This window comes from Erythrolamprus reginae, chromosome 7, assembly GCF_031021105.1.
Source record: "Erythrolamprus reginae isolate rEryReg1 chromosome 7, rEryReg1.hap1, whole genome shotgun sequence".
NCBI lineage: Eukaryota > Metazoa > Chordata > Lepidosauria > Squamata > Dipsadidae > Erythrolamprus > Erythrolamprus reginae.
Window position 1 is genome coordinate 9039732 of NC_091956.1, and position 23261 is coordinate 9062992.

Here is a 23261-nt window from a genome sequence, read left to right on the forward strand (position 1 = left end):
CCAACTGCGTCTGCTGGAAGTTTGTTCCAAGGATCTACTACTCTTTCAGTAAAATAATATTTTCTCATGTTGCTTTTGATCTTTCCCCCAACTAACTTCAGATTGTGTCCCCTTGTTCTTGTGTCCACTTTCATATTAAAAACACTTCCCTCCTGGACCTTATTTAACCCTTTAATATATTTAAATGTTTCGATCATGTCCCCCCTTTTCCTTCTGTCCTCCAGACTATACAGATTGAGTTCATTAAGTCTTTCCTGATACGTTTTATGCTTAAGATCTTCCACCATTCTTGAAGCCCGTCTTTGGACCCGTTCAGTTTTGTCAATATCTCTTTGTAGGTGAGGTCTCCAGAACTGAACACAGTATTCCAAATGCGGTCTCACCAGCATTCTACAGAGCGGGATCATAATCTCCCTCTTCCTGCTTGTTATACCTCTAGCTATGCAGCCAAGCATCCTACTTGCTTTCCCTACCGCCTGACTGCACTGCACTTTAAAGTTTCCGAGGACTGACTCGAGTTGTTGTAAGAGTACATCAGCCTCTGTTAGGAAGACATGCCATTAGACCTTTTTCCTTAATATATACAATTCTCAAGCACAATGCTGAATTCATCTATTGAACAATCACATTTATTTATTGGATTTATAAGCCGCCCCTCTCCGAGGATTCGGGGTGGCTGACAACATATCCAAAAAACAATGTACAATACAAATATTTAAAATCCAATTAGAAACATAGAAGATTGACGGCAATCTGAAGTTAGTTGGGGGAAAGATTAGAAGTAATGTGAGAAAATATTATTTTACTGAAAGAGTAGTAGATGCTTGGAACAAACTTCCAGCAGACGTGGTTGGTCAATCCACAGTAACTGAATTTAAACATGCCTGGGATAAACATATATCCATCCTAAGATAAAATACAAAAAATAGTATAAGGGCAGACTAGATGGATCATGAGGTCTTTTTCTGCCGTCAGTCTTCTATGTTTCTATGTTTCTATCTAGTCTGTCCTTTTACTATTTCTTGTATTTTATCTTAGGATGGATATATGTTTATCCCAGGCATGTTTAAATTCAGTTCCTGTGGATTGGCCAACCACGTCTGGAAGTTTGTTCCAAGCATCTACTACTCTTTCAGTAAAATAATATTTTCTCACATTACTTCTAATCTTTCCCCCAATTAACCTCAGATTGTGCCCCCTTGTTCTTGTGTTCACTTTCCTAATTTATTAATTAATTAATAATTAATTAATTTAACTAATTACTCTAAAACCCTGTGCGAGCTAAAAATCAGCTGGTTGGCACATACATGCACATTGGAGCTGAGCTAGGACAATGGCTCACGTGCCAGCAGACATGGGTCCATGTGCCACCTGTGGCACCCGTGCCATAGGTTTGCCATCACTGGTGTAGGTTTTCTCTGCAAACTCTGCTTTTGCTTTTATTATTTGTTTATTTATTTTATTTATTTATTTTTTCCAATACACAATACACATAGAAGAGAATAGACATGTAGTAAAATATATAAAGAAAATATATAAAAATAGAGGAGAAGATATATGAAAGGAATTAAGTATATATAATATATGAGATAAGACAATTGGACCAGGGACGAAAGGCACACTAGTGCACTTATGTACGCCCCCTTACTGACCTCTTAGGAACCTGGAGAGGTCAATCGTGGATAGTCTAAGGGAGAAATGTTGGGGGTTGGGGGTTGACACTATTGAGTCCGGTAATGAGTTCCATGCTTCGACAACTCGATTGCTAAAGTCATATTTTTTACAGTCAAGTTTGGGGCAGTTAATATTAAGTTTGAATCTGTTGCGTGCTCTTGTTTTGTTGCGGTTGAAGCTGATGTAGTCATTGACAGGCAGGAGGTTGTGGGCAATACTTAGATCTTGTTTAAGGCATCTTAGTTCTAAGCTTTCTAGGCCCAGGATTGAAAGTCTAGTCTCGTAGGGTATTTTGTTTAGAGTGGAGGAGTGAAGGGCTCTTCTGGTGAAGTATCTTTGGGCATTCTCGAGGGTGTTGATGTCCGAGATGTGGTATGGGTTCCAGACAGTTGAGCTGTATTCAAGGATGGGTCTGGTTGGTTTCCTCCATAGCCTGGTGGCATGCTCTTGTGTTGTTGCAGTTGAAGCTGAAGTAGTCATTGACAGGCAGGACGTTGCAGCATATGATCTTGTGGGCAATACTAAAATCGTGTTTTAGGCATCATAGTTTTAAGCTTTCTAGACCCAGGATTGTTAGTCTATTTTCGTAGGGTATTCTGTTTCGAGTGGAGGAGTGAATTCCTCTTAATGTTTAAAAATTGTGTTGAATCATCTGCGTTTGGGGTCCCAAAATCGCGTTGTGCCCAGGCCTAATAAGTCTCTGTAGAAATGGAAGACATGCTTTGTCTAATTAATTAAGTTAACGCGCGACAAAGTAGCCTCGAGCCCTGAGGTCAGGGCTACTATTACGCAGCAAACTGTTGTTCTCCGCGGAAAAAGCCATTTCACCTGCCTGCTTGTAACCTGAGTTGAAGGTTTGCTGTATGCTTGCCTGCCTCCAAATGAAAACCTTCTCCGGAATATTACAGGTGAAGGCAAACACAGGTGTGCATCTTTGATTCTCCATCATTTGCATAAGGGGGACCTGGATCGTTGAAATAGAGAATGGCCAGTCAGCCAAGCATAAAGAGATAAGAGTCACTTAAGCCGCCTTCCTTGCTTAGAAGCACTGGGTTCATTCATTGTTTCTAACTGCACCATCTGTTGAATTGCCCAGGTATGTGGTTTCTTCTTGCCTGGCCAACATAGTATTTAAGTGAAGCTCCGAGCAGTCGCCTTTAGTCTAAACCCTCCAGCAGCTGAATAAACAAATCTTCACTTGGGTTGACCGCGATCCAAACAAGATGGGGATGTTTAGGTCTCATGAATATTCGGGAATAGCAGCGTGGATCTTCACTTGTGGTCTAGCCAGCAGGAGAAAGTGTCCACCTGTGTGCTTTGAATCATTAAGCTGAAACCATCAGGAGCATCCTCTATAAATTCATTATGCAGAAATTCCAATTAAAAAAAAAAATCCCCTCCCAGAAAATGATTATCTGTTTGAAGACACCCATTAATGGGAGGCACACTCACCCACACCAGAGGTTCCACATTTTAAGAATGGTGGAAGGTCTTAAGCATAAAACGTATCAGGAAAGACTTCATGACCTCAATCTGTATAGTCTGGAGGACAGAAGGAAAAGGGGGGACATGATCGAAACATTTAAATATTTTATTTATTTATTTATTTATTTATTTATTTATTTATTTATTTATTTATTTATTTATTTATTTATCAGATTTGTATGCCGCCCCTCTCCGCAGACTCCGCAGACTAAATATGTTAAAGGGTTAAATAAGGTTCAGGAGGGAAGTGTTTTTAATAGGAAAGTGAACACAAGAACAAGGGGACACAATATGAAGTTAGTTGGGGGAAAGATCAAAAGCAACGTGAGAAAATATTATTTTACTGAAAGAGTAGTAGATCCTTGGAACAAACTTCCAGCAGACGTGGTTGGTCAATCCACTGTAACTGAATGTAAACATGCCTGGGATAAACATATATCCATTGTAAGATAAAATACAGGAAATAGTATAAGGGCAGATAAGATGGACCATGAGGTCTTTTTCTGCCATCAGTCTTCTATGTTTCTATGTTTCTAAGTACTCTTGTTATTAAGAAAGTGTTTCTTAACATTCAACTGGAATTTGACTTCCCGTAACTTAAATTCTTTATCGATAGAATTCTTTATTGGCCAAGTGTGACTGGACACACAAGGAATTTGTCTTTGGTGCATAGGCTCTCAGTGTACATAAAAGAAAAAGATGCATTTGTCAAGAATCATGAGGTACAACACTTAATGATTGTCATAGGGTACACATAGAAACATAGAAGTCTGACGGCAGAAAAAGACCTCATGGTCCATCGAGTCTGCCCTTATACTATTTTCTGTATTTTATCTTAGGATGGATATATGTTTATCCCAGGCATGTTTAAATTCAGTTACTGTGGATTTATCTACCACGTCTGCTGGAAGTTTGTTCCAAGGATCTACTACTCTTTCAGTAAAATAATATTTTCTCATGTTGCTTTTGATCTTTCCCCCAACTAACTTCAGATTGTGTCCCCTTGTTCTTGTGTTCACTTTCCTATTAAAAACACTTCCCATAAGCAATGAGGAAACAATCAATGTTAATAAAAGTCTTAAGAATGCAAGCAACAAGTTACAGTCATACAGTCCTAAGTGGAAGGAAATGGGTGATAGGAATGATGGGGAAATAATAGTAGTAATAGTAGTGCAGACTTAGTAAATAGTTTTACAGTGTTGAAGGAATGGGAGTTGAAGTCCATATGTCATAGAAGAGCCAACTTTGCCCTCCCCTGACTTAGCAGCTGTGGCAAGGAAGGGTATAAAAAAGGGCAAAATGCACGTAAAATTACTGCTCATTTAGCAGTAATTTGGCAGTAATCTTGGGCTCAATTCTGGTAATAAATTGAGGACTACCCAAAGAAGCAGTGGTTTACTTTCCCCAGTTTTTAATTCTGCTCTTTGCTTCCGACCACCTTTCTTTTTTCAGCTTTCTCTACAAATTAGAAAGGGGGGGGGGTGTTCTGTCTGGGTGCCCCCAGACCTCAACACCAACTGGAAAAAACAGCCAGACACGCTGGTAAAAGCAAAAGTACTTTATAGCTTGAAAAATAAACACAGAGAAAAACCTGTTCTTCCCCACAGGCAGGTTATGAGACTTTACAGCAGAGTCCTGATGTCCGGACAATACAGCAGCCTTCTTGCTGGCACACCCACCACTGTAGAGAATAAGACCCCCCACCTTTCCCCCCCAAAGTTTCAGTATTCAAAGTCACAAACCAGAATTCCAAGACGCCAAAGAGCACAGCCAGGTCCCAGGACTCCCAAAGATAATACTCCACAAGCCAGGAAGGGTGGGTCTGCCTTTTAGCCTTTCCAGAGAGCACCACACCCAAACCCAGCTGTTGCCTCTTTAGTGCTGAAAGTACCTAGCTAATTGGTCCCTTCTTTGTGTTGCTCTTCTCTGTCGCAGATCGATTATTGCTTGTGCATTTTCCTCTAAGGAATCCAGGCTGCTTGCTGGGGAGAGCTCCCTCTCGGGGGCCTCTGGCTGTTCCCCCTCTTCCTCAGCCTGAGATTCCTCCTCCTCGTCTGCCTGCACCTCCTGTTCCTCATCCTCCCCCTCTGAGCAGGAAACCGACAGAAGATCAGCTGTTCCCTGAGGGGCCTCGGACAGAATCACAACAGGGCGGGAGTCTTTTTTTCACTAATTTGCAGTCAGCAAGGCAAACATTTCAGGTACACATTATCCAAGGAACATCTTGTGCTAAGGAGAAAACGCCAAGATGCAAAAGTTAGGTTTGCTTTTCTTTAAATCTCTTAGAAGTAATCTTTGTGCATATTTGAAAAGAAGGTTAGCTGTTTATTTGCAGAGTTTGTTAGAAAGCCTTCCATTCGAATAAAAATCTGAAAATTGCTTAGAGTTATTATTATTTTTTACCAAGTCTTTCATCTACTACTCATTAGTAGATATGATGCTTCGGTCTTTTACTTGTAAAGCCGTATTGTATCTTGTGTAGAAAAAGTGTTTGATAATATTTTCCGTCCCCACCCAAAAGTAGACTAATATTATGACTTGATCTAAAGATGTTTATTTTTAAAAGGGCCTCTTGTACGGTGTGATCCAAGGTTCATATACTTTTGATCTCTATATATTTTAGATTTTGCTTAGTTATTTCTCCCGGACTGCTGAGAAAGTATATATTTATAGCACCAAGACTCCCCAAACCACAACCCAATTTATTATTATTATTTTTAAAAAGTGTGCTTCAAAGCTGAGAGAGTTATAACAGTGGCCAGGGGGGAAAAAATCTGAAGGTGATTTCCTGGGGAATGGCTGAACGTTCATTTTGGTACCTTAAGATAAACTCTTTGAAATGCCACCTTTTCACCTACCTGCAGAAAAAACAATTGCTGCCAACCTGCCTTCCATTGAGGACCTGTATACTGCACGAGTCAAAAAGAGGGCGGGGAAAATATTTACTGACCTCTCACACCCTGGACACAAACTGTTTCAACTCCTACCCTCAAAACGTCGCTACAGAGCACTGCACACCAAGACAACTAGACACAAGAACAGTTTTTTTTCCAAACGCCATCACTCTACTAAACAAATACTTCCCTCAGCACTGTCAGACTTTCTACTAAATCTGCACTTCTATTCTACTAGTTTTTCTCATCATTCCTATCACCCACTTCCTCCCATGGTGACTGTGTGACTGTAACTTGTTGCTTATATCCTAAGATTTGTATTAATATTGCTTCTTCATTGCTTATTTGACCCCTATGACAATCATTAAGTGTCGTACCACATGATTCTTGACAAATGTATATTTTCTTTTATGTACGCTGAGAGCATATGCACCAAGACAAATTCCTTGTGCGTCCAATCACACTTGGCCAATAAAAATTCTATTCTATTCTATTCTACCTATCAAAATGTTATGAAGAAATTAGATTCAGTTCTGGGAAACAATTCATAATCAGAATTTTCACTTCCTGGTTTTTTTTGTTTGTTTTTTAATCTTAATTTAATTTAATTTAAACATGTCCTTTCTCCAAAATATTACCTGTCTTGTCATTCACACTGTGGAAATAGCTTTTAATGAGAATTACTTCCAGGAATGGTGTCAGTATTATATGCAACGATGGTGGTATTCTGTTTTATGTAACAATTATTTTTCTCAATCGTGCCAAATTGCTAACCCAACATTTCTGTTTCCAGTAAGAGTAAGTCAAAATTTTGTGGTTTGGCAGCTCCAATGTCAGAGGGGAAACGAACATGAAAAACAGTTTCCTCTTGTGGCTTATATCCAGTCATCGGTTACTTCAGGGGCAAATTTGTATCTGGGGATGTCTTAGTTGTAGTAGCATTGCTTGTAAGTTTACACACAGATAATCCTTGACATACGACCCATAACTGATCCCAACATTTCTGCTGCTAAATGAGACATTTTATAATAAATAATAATAATAATAATAATAATAATAATAATAATAATAATAACAATTTATTGGATTTGTATGCTGCCCCTCTCCGTAGACTCGGGGTGGCTAACAACAATGATAAAAACAGCATGTGACAATCCAATAATAAAACAACTAAAAACCCTTATTATAAAACCAAACATACACACAGACATGCCATGCATAACTTGTAATGGCCTAGGGGGAAGGAATATCTCAACTCCCCCATGCCTGGCGGTATAAATGAGTCTTGAGTAGTTTACAAAAGACAGGGAGGGTGGGGGCAATTCTAATCTCCGGGGGGAGTTGGTTCCAGAGGGCCGGGGCCACCACAGAGAAGGCTCTTCCCCTGGGGCCCGCCAAGCCTACTGTTATTGTTTATTGTTATTTGTCCAATCACACTTGGCCAATAAAATTCTATTCTATTCTATTCTATACCCCTGGTCAAAGGAACCAAGTGTTTTTCATTGAAATTTCAAAAAAACATACACCTTGAACGTAGTGGAGAAATCCATTCCAATATTCTATTCACCCATAAAATAAGCCACGCCCACAGTGTGATAGAATTTTTTTTTGCAGCCCTTCACTGCTTCAAATGGTCACTAAGCAAACCATTGTAAGTTTAGGGTTATTGGTCTTGATTTTGGGGGTTGCTCCTGCCTTTTTATTTACCTGATTTGGTCCATTTCTTTTCTTTTATTTCTTTTATTTATTTATTTATTTATTAGATTTGTATGCCGCCCCTTTCCGTAGACTAGGGGCGGCTCACAACACAATAAAACAGTTCATGACAAATCTAATAATTTACAATTTAAAATTTAAAATAGTTAAGAAACCCTATTTTTAAGCAGATATACCTACAAACATACCATACATAAATTATATAGGCCCGGGGGAGGTATCTCAATTCCCCCATGCCTGACGACAAAGGTGGGTTTTGAGGAGTTTACGAAAGGGAAGGAGGGTAGGGGCAGTTCTTATCTCTGGGGGGAGCTGGTTCCAGAGATTCGGGGCCGTCACAGAGAAGGCTCTTCCCCTGGGGCCCGCCAACCGACATTGTTTAGTTGACGGGACCCGGAGAAGGCCGACTCTGTGGGACCTAATCGGTCACTGGGATTCGTGCGGTAGCAGGTGGTTCCGGAGGTACTCTGGTCCAATGCCATGCAGGGCTTTAAAGGTCATAACCAACACTTTGAATTGTGACCGGAAACTGATCGGCAGCCAATGCAATGAAAAATATTTTTTCAAAACAAGACAAAACATAAGCAACAAACACACAACAAAAAGTATTTGGTCCATTTCTAAGGCTCTTCAGTTCCTAAATATTCTGGGCAACTTAGTAAAAGGCATGAAAACACTTACGAAAATTGCAATAGCGGGCAAACCACAAATGCATACTTAACTGAGCTATGTGTAGGTGGTTTTGGAAATAAGAGGATATTGTATTTTGTATGAAATATACTCCAGAAATGTAAGGACATCCATCTGTCATCAAGGATACAATTTTATGAGAAGCTAAGTTTCCTTTTTATATTTGAATAATGGTTTTTCTAACAGAAGACCTGCTGGGACTGCACATACTATTTTATGAGCTTTGCTCTTACTGTGAAATAAGACGCATGCAATAACCAGCTAAGGGAACTGGGTATCTTTAGCTTAATGAAGAAAAAACAATTGCTGCCAACCTGCCTTCCATTGAGGACCTGTAGACTGCATGAGTAAAAAGGGGGCGGGGAAAATATTTGCTGACCACTCACATCCTGGACTGTTTCAACTCCTACTCTCAAAACATTGCTACAGAGCTGTTGTGATTCAGCCTGAGGCTCCTCAGGGACCGGCTGCGTCTCTGCTGGATCCAGGCCCGGAGGAGGAGGACAGTGAACAGGAGGGGGAGGACCAGGCAGATGGGGGAGAGGAAAGTCAGGAAGAGGATGAGGGGGAGCAGCCTGAGAGCCCCGGGGGGGGGGCCTCTCCCCAGCCAGTAGCCTGGCCTCATTGGATGAGGAAGCACAGGCTATAATTGACATGAGTCAGAGATGTGCAGCTCAGAGACGGGACCAATTAGAAAGGTATTGGCATCACTGAATTGGCAACAGCTGGGTTTGGGTGTGGTTCTCCTCAGCAGGGTTTAAAAGGCAGGCCAGCCCTTTTAGCCATGTGGAGAGTTATCAACTGGGAGTTCTGTGACCCTGCTTTGCTTCTCGGCATCTCTGATCTTGGCTTGTGGCCTAGAAGACTGGAAGACTTGGGGGAGGCGTATGTTTGTTATCTCCAGCATTGTTTTTGACAGAAAGAATCCTGTTTTACTTCATGGCCTTCGTGAAACATCTTTGAAGTTTCAGCATGTTCCTGTTTGTAAGGACATTTTATGTTACCTGTGTTTGCTTTGAATTCTATAAACTGCCTTTGATTTTTACCAGTGTAAAAATCTTCTCTTTTTGGGTTGGTGTTTGCTTCTGGAGGGACCCAGACAGAACACAGAGCACTGAACACCAAGACAACTAGACACAACAACAGTTTTTTCCCAAACACCATCACTCTACTAAACAAATAATTCCCTCAACACTGTCAGATTTTTACTAAATTGACCTTTCCAGGTTCCTAAGAGGCCAGTAAGGGGCGTACATAAGTGCACTAGGGTGCCTTTCGTCCCCTGTCCAATTGTCTTTCCTTTATCTCATATATCATATATATTTTCTTCCTTTCATATATCTTCTCTATTTTTACATTTATCTCTCTATATATTACTTCATGTCTATTCTCTTCCCATGTATATGTGTATTGGACAAATGAATAAATAAAATAAAATAAAATCTGCACTTCTATTCTACTAGTTTTTCTCATCGTTCCTATCATCCTTTTCCTCCCACTTAGGACTGTATGACTGTAACTTGTTGCTTGTATCCTAAGATTTTTATTAATATTGATTGTTTCTTCATTGCTTATTTGAACCATATGACAATCATTAAGTGTTGTACCACATGATTCTTGACAAATGTATCTTTTCTTTTATGTACACTGAGAGCATCTGCACCAAAGACAAATTTCTTGTGTTGGCCAATGAATTATTCTATTCTATTTATTCTATTCTATTCTATCCTATCCTATTCTATTCTATTCATACTCTGTATATTGCGTGTTTTGAGCTGCTCCGAGTCTTCGGAGAGGGGCGGCATACAAATCCAATAAATAAATCTAAGAAATAATAATAATAATAATATTCTATTCTATCCCCCTGGTCAAAGGAACCAAGTGTTTTTCATTGAAGTTTCAAAAAAACATGAACGTAGTAGAGGAATTTTGGCCCCCTATGAAGCAATGGCCTATCTGTAAATACAAGATTTCTGCAGAATATCATTTTTCAAACCCCCTTCTTATGTATGGATTGTGTCAAGAAAAGCTAGTCTTCATAATGACTAATTGGATTAGGAAGTGAATTTTTCCGAAAGAAAGTTAAAACTCTTTACCGTTTGACGTTTCTTGGCCCAGGCTCAATGGAGGGAAGGGCTGTAAAACTTTTGATTGTGACTTACATAATCTAAGGTGCAGGAAATACGTTCTAAGGGGCCTTAATTCCACGTACAGTGATACCTTGTCTTACAAACTTAATTGGTTCCGGGATGAGGTTCTTAAGGTGAAAAGTTTGTAAGACAAAACAATGTTTCCCATAGGAATCAATGGAAAAGCGATTAATGCGTGCAAGCCCAAAATTCACCCCTTTTGCCAGCCAAAGTGCCTGTTTTTGTGCTGCTGGGATTCCCCTGAGGTTCCCCTCCATAGGAAACCCCACCCCTGGACTTCCGTGTTTTTGTGATGCTGCAGGGAAATCCCAGCAGGGGAATCCCAGCAGCGCAAACACGAGCGCTTCACTGGCAACGGAGGTCTGGAGGTGGGGTTTCCCAGTGAAGGGAGCATCAGTGAAATTGCAGCATCGCAAAAACACCAAAGTCCTCGAAACCCCACTTCCGGACCTCTGTATTTTTGCGATGCTGCGATTTCACTGAGGCTCCCCTCGCTGGGAAACCCCACCTCCGAAATTTTGTTGCCAGCGAAGTGCCCGTTTTTGTGCTGCTGGGATTCCCCTGCTGGGATTCCCCTGCAGCATCACAAAAACACGGAAGTCCAGAGGTGGGGTTTCCCATGGAGGGGAGCCTCATGGGAAACCCAGCAGCGCAAAAACGGGTCCTTCGCTGGCAACGGGAGTCCGGAGGCGGAGCATCCCAGCGGCGGCAGTGGGTTTGTAAGGTGAAAATAGTTTGTAAGAAGAGGCAAAAAAATCTTAAACCCCGGGTTTGTATCTCGAAAAGTTTGTAAGACGAGGCACCACTGTACTTCGTTCTTTAATAAAATGAACAGAGAATTGTAAAAACTACATTTACAACTTCGTACATTAAAAAAACTTCTTAAGAAGTTAGGACTGGTGTTGCTTTTTTTTTTTCGTTTTTCTTTTGCGGATTTTTTCCCCCCAAAAAAATATTTCAACTGCTTGTGTACTTTGTTTGAATGGTTTCCACGGTGACCCACGGATTTGGCTGACAAGCAGAAATCGGCACCTGACATAATATTGGCAACAGCCTTGCAAACAGTTGACAGCAAGCTAACAGAAATGCGGTCCTGTCATTTCTCCAATATTCGCAATTTTTTTTTTGAAAAGGTTACTTTATCGGCTCTAGGCTAACTCCATTAAAAAAACAAACCCTGCTACAGTTGCATTGTTTGCGTTCAAAGGAGGAGGGTTATTTTTACTCCAAACAAACTTTATTTCTTATAACCCATATAAATATAGCAACAAGATTAGCAATAGCACTTGTATAAGTGGAAGAGGAAGTGATTAAAGGCCTAACAAGATACTGGCAAAATGAATTACAGATCAATGAAAACGAGATGGAAGAAGTAGTAGAAAATATATATAAGATAAAGAACACAAGAATTAGAGAGATGAGAAGGAAAATTTTACGTAAATGGTACTTTACGCCAGTAAAACTAGCACACTTCCAGAGGAAAGGAAAAGGAAACTGCTGGCATGGTTGCCAAATAAAAGGAGTTTTTATGCATATGCTCTGGGAATGTGTTGAAGTTCAAAAATTTTGGAAGGAAGTACAGAATGAAATAAATACTATGCTAAACATTAATTGGATAATCACAAAAGAATCAGCAACACTAGTTAAATATGGGGAATTACGAGAATTTAAAGAAATCAAAACAGCAGCTTTGGAAAGCGCTCAAGCAGTAGTGGTATTAGGGTGGAAGGACAGCAATAAATGGACAATTCAGAATTGGTACTGGTACATGGTGGACCACATCCACTTCGAAATTATGGAAATAAGATTAAATAACTTTGATGAAAATAAATTGGAGAAGCTGATGGCACGATGGAATAAGGTGAAAGATTATATCTTAAGTAGAATTTATGACGACAATGTGAAAAATAAACTCCAATCACTCTTTGTATGTAAAGAAATGTAAACTGGAGCCAAGGAAGAAATTGAAATTTACTGTAAATAATTTAACCCCCTAAGTGGTGGAGGGGTTATTGGTGTTGGGCACTTTTTCTTTAAGATTTTTTTGTTTGTTTGTTGTGATAAAAATTTAATTAAAAAAATATTTAAAAAAAAAGATTAGCAACAGTACAATGATGGAAGAACGAACAGACCCAACTGAAAATTTAATAATAGATAAAATATATATTTGTGTGGAAATGGACGAAATTACTAACTCAATTAAGGGAAATAAAATCAACGAACCAAAAAGAACATGGCAAATATGGCATGAATGGATTCAAAAGAGAATATAGAAATAATATAATAACAAGTAACAGTACAATTGAAACGAACTACAGATACCTTGTAAATATCTTTATTTATCACTCAGGAATTGTAATAAATACAGTATTAGAATAGAATAGAATAGAATAGAATTTTTATTGGCCAAGTGTGATTGGACACACAAGTAATTTGTCTTGGTGCAGATGCTCTCAACGTACATAAAATAAAATATACATTTGTCAAGAATCATGTGATACAACACTTAATGATTGTCATAGGGGTCAAATAAGCAATGAAGAAGCAATATTAATAAAAATCTTAGGATATACGCAACAAGTTACAGTCATACAGTCAACATGGGAGGAAATGGGTGATAGGAATGATGAGAAAAACTAGTAGAATAGAAGTGCAGATTTAGTAGAAAGTCTGACAGTTTTGAGGGAATTATTTGTTTAGTAGAGTGATGGCGTTCGGGAAAAAACTGTTCTTGTGTCTAGTTGTCTTGGTGTGCAGTGCTCTGTAGCGACGTTTTGAGGGTAGGAGTTGAAACAATTTGTGTCCAGGATGTGAGGGGTCAGTAAATATTTTACCCGCCCTCTTTTTGGCTCGTGCAGTATACAGGTCCTCAATGGAAGGCAGATTGGCAGCAATTGTTTTTTCTGCAATTCTGATTCTCCTCTGAAGTCTGTGTCGGTCCTGTTGGGTTGCAGCACCAAACAATAAATGTATAAGATCTAATGTATACTACTGAATGTAATAGGTTAAAAAATAATGTAACTCACTCACAAAGGTAGTTTATGATCTGTAAAATGGAACAAAATATGATCTGAATTTTCTTCATTGTGAAAATTTAATAAAGAAACTTTTTATAAAATTCTTCTTCCATGCAAATAAAGAGAGGGAAAAAGGGCTATTGCTAACATGTTGTAAGCCGCCCTAAGGAGAAGGGCGGTATTTTTTAAAAAAATCAAATCAAATCAATCAATCAATCAATCTCATCTATGGAATGTTGGCTTTGATCAGCCGGGACTGGAAAAGTGATCAAAATGGATTATAATGCTTGTAAAATACTGCTTCTTATATATTCTGCCGCAGGAATCCCAGCGACCAGTTAGGTCCCACAGAGTTGGCCTTCTCCGGGTCCTGTCGACTAAACAATGTTGTCTGGCGGGATCCAGGGGAAGAGCCTTCTCTGTGGTGGCCCTGACCCTCTGGAACTAGCTCCCCCCGGAGATTAGGATTGCCCCCACCCTCCTTGCCTTTCGTAAACTCCTTAAAACCCACCTCTGCCGTCCAGCGTGGGGGAACTGAGACATCTTCCCCAGGCCTGTTTGTTTGTTTGTTTGTTTGTTTGTTTGTTTGTCTGTCTGTTTATTTATTATTTATTTATTTATTTGTTTGTTTGTTTGTTTGTTTGTTTGGTATGCCGCCCCTCTCCACAGACTCGGGGCGGCTCACAATAAAACACAACAATTCATAACAAATCCAAATAACTTTAAAATATTTTTAAAAAACCCATTTTTCTAACAAACACACACACAAACATACCATGCATAAATTGTGCATGCCCGGGGGAGGTGTTTCAGTTCCTCCATGCCTGACGACAAAGGTGGGTTTTAAGGAGTTTATGGAAGGCAGGGAGAGTAGGGGCAGTTCTAATCTCTGGGGGGAGTTGGTTCCAGAGAGTCAGGGCCGCCACAGAGAAGGCTCTTCCCCTGGGGCCCGCCAACCGACATTGTTTAGTTGACGGGACCCGGAGAAGGCCCACTGTGTGGGACCTAATCGGTCGCTGGGATTCGTGCGGCAGAAGGCGGTCTTGGAGATATCCTGGTCCAGTGCCATGAAGGGCTTTAAAGGTCATAACCAACACTTTGAATTGTGACCGGAAATTGATCGGCAGCCAATGCAGACTGCGGAGTGATGGTGAAACATGGGCATACCTAGGTAAGCCCATGACCGCTCTCGCAGCTGCATTCTGCACGATCTGAAGTTTCTGAACACTTTTCAAAGGCAGCCCCATGTAGAGAGCATTACAGTAGTCGAACCTCGAGGTGATGAGGGCATGAGTGACTGTGAGCAATGAGTCCCGGTCCAGATAGGACCGCAACTGGTGCACTATACAGTTTATGTATGGTATGTTGTGTGTATGTCTTTTTAAATTATGGGTTTTTAGATTTTTAAATATTAGATTTGTATTGTACATTGTTTTTACTATTGCTGTTAGCCGCCCCGAGTCTACGGAGAGGGGCAGCATACAAATTTTAATAATAATAATAATAATAATAATAATAATAATAATAATAATAATACCCCCACTGATGGGTACGCCTTGTCGTGGTAGTGGGGCTTGTGTGCTTCAATGAAGCTGAGAGCTTTGCCGGTGGTAGTGTAAACTACTGGTAGGTCTAACCTTGCCAGAGTGGTCAAAGCAGAGGAGCCAGACTAAACGTACCTAACCCATTTAAACTAATGGAGAGACAAAACAAAAAGAAGTCCATACTGGCTCGGTCATCGCCCAGGATAAAAAGGACCGCGGTGGCTGCTGTGAAACCTGGGCAGCCATCGACAAATGAGCTACAGGAACAAAACAAACAAACATGGAGAAAAAGAAAGCATGGATCATCGACATCGCAATCCCAGGAGACAGCAGAATTGAGGAGAAGCAGTTAGAGAAATTAGTGAAATACCAAGATCTAAAAATCGAGCTGCAACGACTCTGGCATAAGCGGGTGAAAGTGGTCCCAGTGGTACTTGGCACGCTGGGCGCAGTGCCAAAGGATCTCAGTGGACATTTGAAAACCATCGGAATTGACAAAATCTCCATCTGTCAATTGCAAAAGGCCGCTTTACTGGGATCGGCAAACATAATTCGCCACTACATCACACAGTCCTAGGTGCTTGGGAAGCGCCCGACTGGTGATGAAATACGAAATCCAGCATAGTGATCTCGTTTGCTGTGTTGTGCTGACATAATAATAATAATAAAAGAGTTTGATTTAAAATAGCATCGAGTGGGATTCTTCCTTAGTTGTCAATCTGTGTAGGCCCAGAACAGAACACAATGGTGTGCTTATGCGCGCCCTTTACAGACCTCTTAGGAATGGGGTGAGGTCCAGTAGCAGGTTCCTACCAGTACAGATGAGGATACCACACCAGTAGTAAAACCAGAGTTGCCCGTGCACTTTCGGGTCTCTGGTGTATGCGTGGGTACGTCCCAGTGAGATTTTGCTCCTGCGCATGAGCAGGAAGCAAAATTTCATGAGAGGATGCATGTTGGGAGATTTCAGTGATTCTTTTGCTTCTGTGAATGCAGAAGACCAAACACAAGCTTACTGGGCCCACCAGAAGTCGGGAAACAGCCCATTTCCGTCCTCCAGAGGGCCTCCAGGGAGCAGGGGAAGTTGTTTTTGCTTTCACCAGGCATTGAATTATGGGTGTGAGCACTCATGCATGCACAATAGCGCACATTCAAACTCTTTTGGCTTCCTGAGGAACAAAGGTTCGCCATCACTGGTCTAAGGTTAAAGTTTTTGGGGTTTGTGGAAGAAACCACAGAGCCACGTAGTGTATTCCAGGCATGGATCACTCTGTTGCTGAAGTCTTATTATATTCGTCCCTAAACCTTTTAGAATAGAATAGAATAGAATAGAATAGAATTTCATTGGGCAAGTGTGATTAGACACACAAGGAATTTGTCTTGGTGCAGATGCTCTCAGTGTACATAAAAGAAAAAGATGCGTTTGTCAAAAATCATGTGGTACAACACTTAATGATTCTCAAGAAATATTCATCAAATTTTGTTTTCTTTCAGGGGGGGATGAAGAAAGCAAGATAAACACCATGCTCTGTTTTTTGTTTTCATTTCTAGAATTTTGTCAAGTGCTGGAAAGGAGCTGAAAGATAATTTTCTGAAAGCCCTGGCAGAGAGGGAAGAAGCCAACCGCAATGGGAAGATGTCTGTGAGTGAATCTAAAAAGTTCTATATAGACGTCGCACGATGAATATCTACCATTCAGACATTGGCATTAAAAATCAGAACATTTATCTGATCACATCCACACGGAAAAACAGGCATGCAGGTCAAAGTCATTTATGTGCAACTTCCGAATTGGGCAGGAATGGTGTTGTGTGTTTGTGATAAATTGGGAGGTATCCCCAAATGTAATCCCTAGCAACATTATTATTAAGGGAGACTAGGATAGCGCTATTTCGGCCTTGTTCTGGCCTCATCAGCTAGCCGTACCCTTACTGGGATTTGATCCTGGGGCTTCTCTGCTTTGTAAGGCAGAGAATTAACCTCTAGGCCACCAGATCTGATCCCTTCAGCTTTGTACCAGGCAGGGGCTATATGTTTTTTCTGTTGGATCATCCTGGTATATTGAAGGAACGTCACAGCTCCTTTTTGCCTCTAGGCCCAACCAAGGGCCATTTCAAGGCAGTTAATTTATTCATAGCCAACAAACTATGTTCTGTATGTATCACATGTTTTTGCTGAATTTTTAAAATTAAGGGAGACTAGGATAGAATAGAATTTTATTGGCCAAGTGTGATTGGACACACAAGGAATTTGTCTTGGTGCAGATGCTCTCAGCGTACATAAAAGAAAAAGATACATTTGTCAAGAATCATGTGGTACGACACTTAAGGATTGTCATAGGGGTCAAATAAGCAATGAAGAAACAATCAATATTAATAAAAATCGTAGGATACAACCAACAAGTTACAGTCATACAGTCCTAATTGGGAGGAAATGGGTGATAGGAATGATGAGAAAAATATAAATATAAAGTAGAGATAGAAAAGATAAAAAAGACATTAGGAAAGGGACAGAAGGCACAAAGGTGCACTTATGCACGCCCCTTACAGACCTCTTAGAAAAGGGGAGAGGTCTATTGTAGATAATGTAAGGTTGAAGATTTTGGGATTGGAGGAAGAAACAACAGAGTCCAGTAGTGAATTCCAGGCGTTGACCACTCTATTGCTGAAATCGTATTTTCTGCAGTCTAGTTTGGAGCGATTTATATTTTGTTTTTATCTATTGTGTGCTCTTGTGTTGTTGTTGTTAAAGGTGAAGTAGTCGCTAGCAGGGGGTACATTGTGATGTATGATTTTATGAAAACCAGTTAAATCAGTTTGGAGGCGGCATAGCTGTAAATTTTCTAGACGTAGTAATTGAAGTCTGGAGGAGTAAGGTAATTTGTTGTGTGAGGAAGAGTGCAGGACTCTTCTTGTGAAGTATTTCTGGACTCCATCAATGGTATTAATGCCTGTGTGGATTTCATACAGGTGAGCTGTATTCAAGAATTGGTCTGACAAATGTTTTGTATGGACTATAAATGCTTTGTTTGGACTATAAGAACGCATCAGTGTATAAGTCGAACCAAGATTTTGAAGAGGTAAGTAAGAAAAATAGTTTTTGTCTTCCCTGGCCCCTAGGAGCACTATGCAGGCCTCCCAAAATTTCTGTGCACCACGTTTTTAGTGAAAAACCGGCCCATTTTTTCACAAAATTGGGATGCAGGGGCAGGGTTTGAAATGTGCACGTATATTGTGTTGGCTGAAAATCTACCTTAGCACTTCTGATATCCTTGCAGCCTATGAAAGGAGAGGGGCGGCATGCAAATCTAATAAATTATTATTATTATGTCAATACAACACAGCAAACGAGATCACTATGCTGGATTTCATATTTCATCACCAGTTGGGCGCTTCCCAAGCACCTAGGACTGCGTGATGTAGCGGCGAATTATGTTTGCCGATCCCAGTAAAGTGGCCTTTTGCAATTGACAGATGGAGATTTTGTCAATTCCAATGGTTTTCAAATGGTTTATTATTATTATTATTATTATTATTATTATTATTATTATTATTATTATTATTATGTCAGTACAACACAGCAAACGAGATCACTATGCTGGATTTCGTATTTCATCACCAGTCGGGCGCTTCCCAAGCACCTAGGACTGCGTGATGTAGTGGCAAATTATGTTTGCCAATCCCAGTAAAGTGGCCTTTTGCAATTGACAGATGGAGATTTTGTCAATTCCAATGGTTTTCAAATGTCTGCTGAGATCCTTTGGTACTGAGCCCAGCGTGCCAAGTGTCACTGGGACCACTTTCACTGGCTTATGCCAGAGTCGTTGCAGCTCAATTTTTAGATTTTCGTATTTCACTAATTTCTCTAGCTGCTTCTCCTCAATTCTGCTGTCTCCTGGGATTGCGATGTTGATGATCCATACTTTCTTTTTCTCCACAATCCGGATGTCTGGTGTGTTATGCTTCAGAATTCGGTCAGTCTGAAGTCTGAAGTCCCACAGTAGTTTTGCTTGCTCATTTTCGACCACTTTTTCGGGCTTATGATCCCACCAGTTCTTTGCCACTGGTAAATGGTAGTTCCGGCACAAGTTCCAGTGGATCATCTGTGCCACTGCATCATGTCTATGCTTGTAGTCAGTCTGTGCGATCTTTTTGCAGCAGCTGAGTATGTGATTGATTGTTTCATCTGTTTCTTTACATAGTCTGCACTTTGGATCATCTGTTGATGTTTCAATTCTGGCTTTGACAGCATTTGTTCTAATGGCCTGTTCTTGTGCCGCCAGTATTAGTGCTTCTGTCTCCTTTTTGAGTGTTCCACTTGTAAGCCATGACCAGGTCTTTTCTTTATCTACTTTGCCTTCAATCTTCTCCAAGAACTAGCCAATAATAATAATAATAATAATAATAATAATAATAATAATAATAATAATATATTATTATTATTATTGTAATAGTAATTGTTATTGTAATTGTAATTGTAATTGTAATTGTTATTGTTATTGTTATTGTTGTTGCTGTTCTTGTTGTTGCTGCTGCTTCATTTATTATTCTCTTCTTTCGCTTTCGTTGTGGAGGTCATAAATCACTTTTTTCAGCGCCATTATAATTTTGAACGGTCACCAAAGGAAATGTTGTAAGTCGAAGACTACCAGTATTGATAAGAGCGGTAAATTATTCACTGGTGGAATTGTGTAAATGGAACTGAATCGATTACAACTTGGATCATCAGTAACGTGTGGGAATAAACAATAGGCTTTCATCTTCCCTATATTGCCATAGATCCAGCAATCTTGCAGTCTAAAATTTATCTGAAAATCCAAGCTAATCAAATGTTTTCAACGGTGCGGTGTAACATTGCCTATTTCCATCGGTTGATATAAGATATTTTATAATTAGTCTCGGTATGATTAATTTTATTTAGGAAGTAGGGAAAGAAAGGAGCCTCCGGCAAAGAGAATGGGAGTAAAAATAACAGTGATGGAATTTAGGATGAAACTGGATCGAGAGAATGCTGGAAGGAGTATTTTAGAGATTTGCATGGTAAGGGTTAGGATAGTAGAACTGAGACTAATGTTATAAATATTAGGATTAAAAGAAAAACTTGATGAAAGGAGGGTTTATGCATGCTGTGACAATCTTGAAAAATGACAAGGCTGCACATGTAGAAAAGCAGGGGTGGTATTCACTTACTTTCCTTACCGGTTTGCAAAATGAAATAACAATAACAACAACAACAATAAAAGTAATAATAATGCAACAACAATAGAGTTGGAAGGGACCTTGAAAGACCTTGGAGGTTAGCAAAAACTTCAGAAGAGAAGGATTCCGGGGTAGTCATTCCTGACAGTCTCAAAATGGGTGAACAGTGCGGTCAGGCGGTAGGGAAAGCAAGTAGAATGCTTGGCTGCATAGCTAGAGGTATAACAAGCAGGAAGAGGGAGATTGTGATCCTGTTACATAGAGCGCTGGTGAGACTCCATTTGCAATACTGTGTTCAGTTCTGGAGACCTCACCTACAAAAAGATATGGATAAAATTGAATGGGTCCAAAGACAGGCTACAAAAACGGTGGAAGGACTTAAGCATAAAATTTATCAGGAAAGACTTCATGAACTCAATCTGTACAGTCTGGAGGACAGAAGGGAAAGGGGGGACATGATCGAAAGATTTAAATATGTTAAAGGGTTAAATAAGGTTCAGCAGGGAAGTGATTTTTTTCCCCCTGGGAGGAAACAGGGCCAGAAATGGTGGGGAGAAGCCTCCACGGGGCCTCTCTAGGAGTCTCCTGGGAGGAAATAGGGCCAGAAATGGTGGGGAGAAGCCTCCATGGGGCCTCTCTAGGAATCTCCTGGGAGGAAACAGTGCCTCCACCCTCCCTGTGGTTTCCCCAATCGTACGCATTATTTGCTTTTACATTGATTCCTATGGGGAAAAATACTTCTTACAAACTTTTCTACTTAAGAACCTGGTCATGGAACGAATTAAGTTCGTAAGTAGAGGTACCACTGTATTTGCTGGAGTCTTTTCATCTCTTGCACAGAGTGACTCCAGATCACAAACTTTATACTAGATTCTAGTTCTTGGTGTAGTGTAAAATGTAATTAAACTTTGTATTTCCTGGAACTAGCTGGAAATGCGTTTAAATAACTCTTGCTCCAAGGTGCAGAGGTAGCAAGGCACTTTCAGAAGAATTGGCGTTCCAGCAGCTCAAATATCTTACCTTTGCCAGGAGGTTGTTTATGAGTTTTATTAAAAAATAATATTTTCCTTGCAATTTCTCTTCCACTCCCGCCCCCCCATCCCATGCTATTTTGTTTTCTTTTTCTGACTTTTTAAACATGATTTTTTTAAAAACAGAAAACAGGCTCCCTGAAAGAAAAAGTAGGCTACGCCACAGGTTCATTTAAGTCGATTCTTGATTTGCAGAGTTGAACTGAAATGAACTTGAAAGGTTCTTGAACCAGGTTTGAGAAAAAGAAAAGCTGAAATTTTCAGACGGATGCATAACTCTGAGGCTTTGGAAACATAGAAGAAACATAAAAGATTGACGGCAGAAAAAGACCTCCTGGTCCATCTAGTCTGCCCTGGGTCCTCTATTTACTGACCTTGGAAGGACGAAAGACTGAGTCAACTTTGCGCCAGTCAGGATCGAACTGCTGGCAGTCAGCAGAATTAGTCTGCAATGCTGCACTTTAACCACTACACCATCATGGTAAATTGATACAAAGCAATATCAATTGCAATATCTAACACATGGCAACTCCAAATCTCAACTAGCAAATGCTCCGTCCTACACATTGGGAAGAAGAATCTGAACTCCAAATACGAACTGAATAATCAAATTATCACAGATAATCCCCACTCGGTTAAAGACCTTGGTATACTAATAACAAAAGATTTAAGTCCCAAAGCCCACTGCAACAATATAGCCAAGAAGGCTTCAAGAGTTGTAAACCTAATCCTACATAGCTTCTACTCTGGCAATCTCACACTACTTACCAGAGCTTACAAAACTTTTGCCAGACCCATCCTCGAATACAGCTCATCTGTTTGGAACCCATATCGCATCTCAGACATTAACACCCTTGAAAATGTCCAAAAATACTTCACCAGAAGAGCCCTTCACTCCTCCACTCGAAGTAGAATACCCTACAAGACTAGACTTTCAATCCTGGGCCTAGAAAGCTTAGAACTAAGACGCCTTAAACAAGATCTAAGTATTGCCCACAAGATCATATGCTGCAACGTCCTGCCTGTCGGCGACTACTTCAGCTTCAACCACAACAACACAAGAGCACACAACAGATTTAAACTTAATATTAACTGCTCCAAACTTGACTGTAAAAAATATGACTTCAGTAACTGAGTTGTCGAAGCATGGACTCCATAGTGTCATCCCCAAACCCCCAACACTTTACCCTTAGATTATCCACAGTTGCCCTATCCAGATTCCTAAGAGGTCAGTAAGGGGCGAGTACAAGTGCAATAGAGTGCCTTCCGTCCCCTGTCCTATTGCTCTCCTATATCTCCTATACCTTTCTTCCATTCCTATATCTCGTCTTCTACTCTTTCATTGATATGTTCTATTACTATATCTTCTTTTCTATTCTTAGATATATTTTACTATGAGTATCTCCTCTATAACCTTCATCATGTATTTTACTATGTGTATATAGATATATACCCACTACAACCCTCATTGTGTATTGGACAAAATAAAAAAATAAAAAAAATAAAAAAAACAATATGTTTTTTATTTGACTTGGATTTTTTTCCCAGCCTAAAGCTGGACAGGAGCAGACTTATATTACCAAGCATTATAAAAATAGATCCAACTTAGTTACACACTGTTCTTCATTTTGAGAAACTAATTGTTGGAGGAATGGGTGTATAAGTCCATGTGCTTCATCTTAAAACAGCACAGCACAGCACAGCATTATTATTATTATTATTATTATTATTATTATTATTATTATTATTATTATTATTAATAATAATTAGATTTGTATGCCGCCCCTCTCCGTAGACTCGGGGCGGCTCACAGCAATGACAAAAACAATATATAATGACAAATCTAATAGTTAAACTCTAAA

The 23261-nt window shown here is 40.0% G+C and overlaps 1 protein-coding gene across 4 annotated transcripts in view; it reads left to right on the top strand.

Annotated features, from left to right (window-relative positions):
• The window catches only part of CFAP299 (cilia and flagella associated protein 299), a 192870-nt gene that overhangs the window by 43522 nt on the left and 126087 nt on the right, over nucleotides 1-23261 (top strand). For all 4 annotated transcript variants that reach the window (XM_070756937.1, XM_070756938.1, XM_070756935.1 and 1 more), the window contains exon 3: nucleotides 16722-16812. In XM_070756937.1, coding sequence (XP_070613038.1) covers nucleotides 16722-16812 — 91 coding nt within the window. The remainder of the gene's footprint in view (nucleotides 1-16721; nucleotides 16813-23261) is intronic.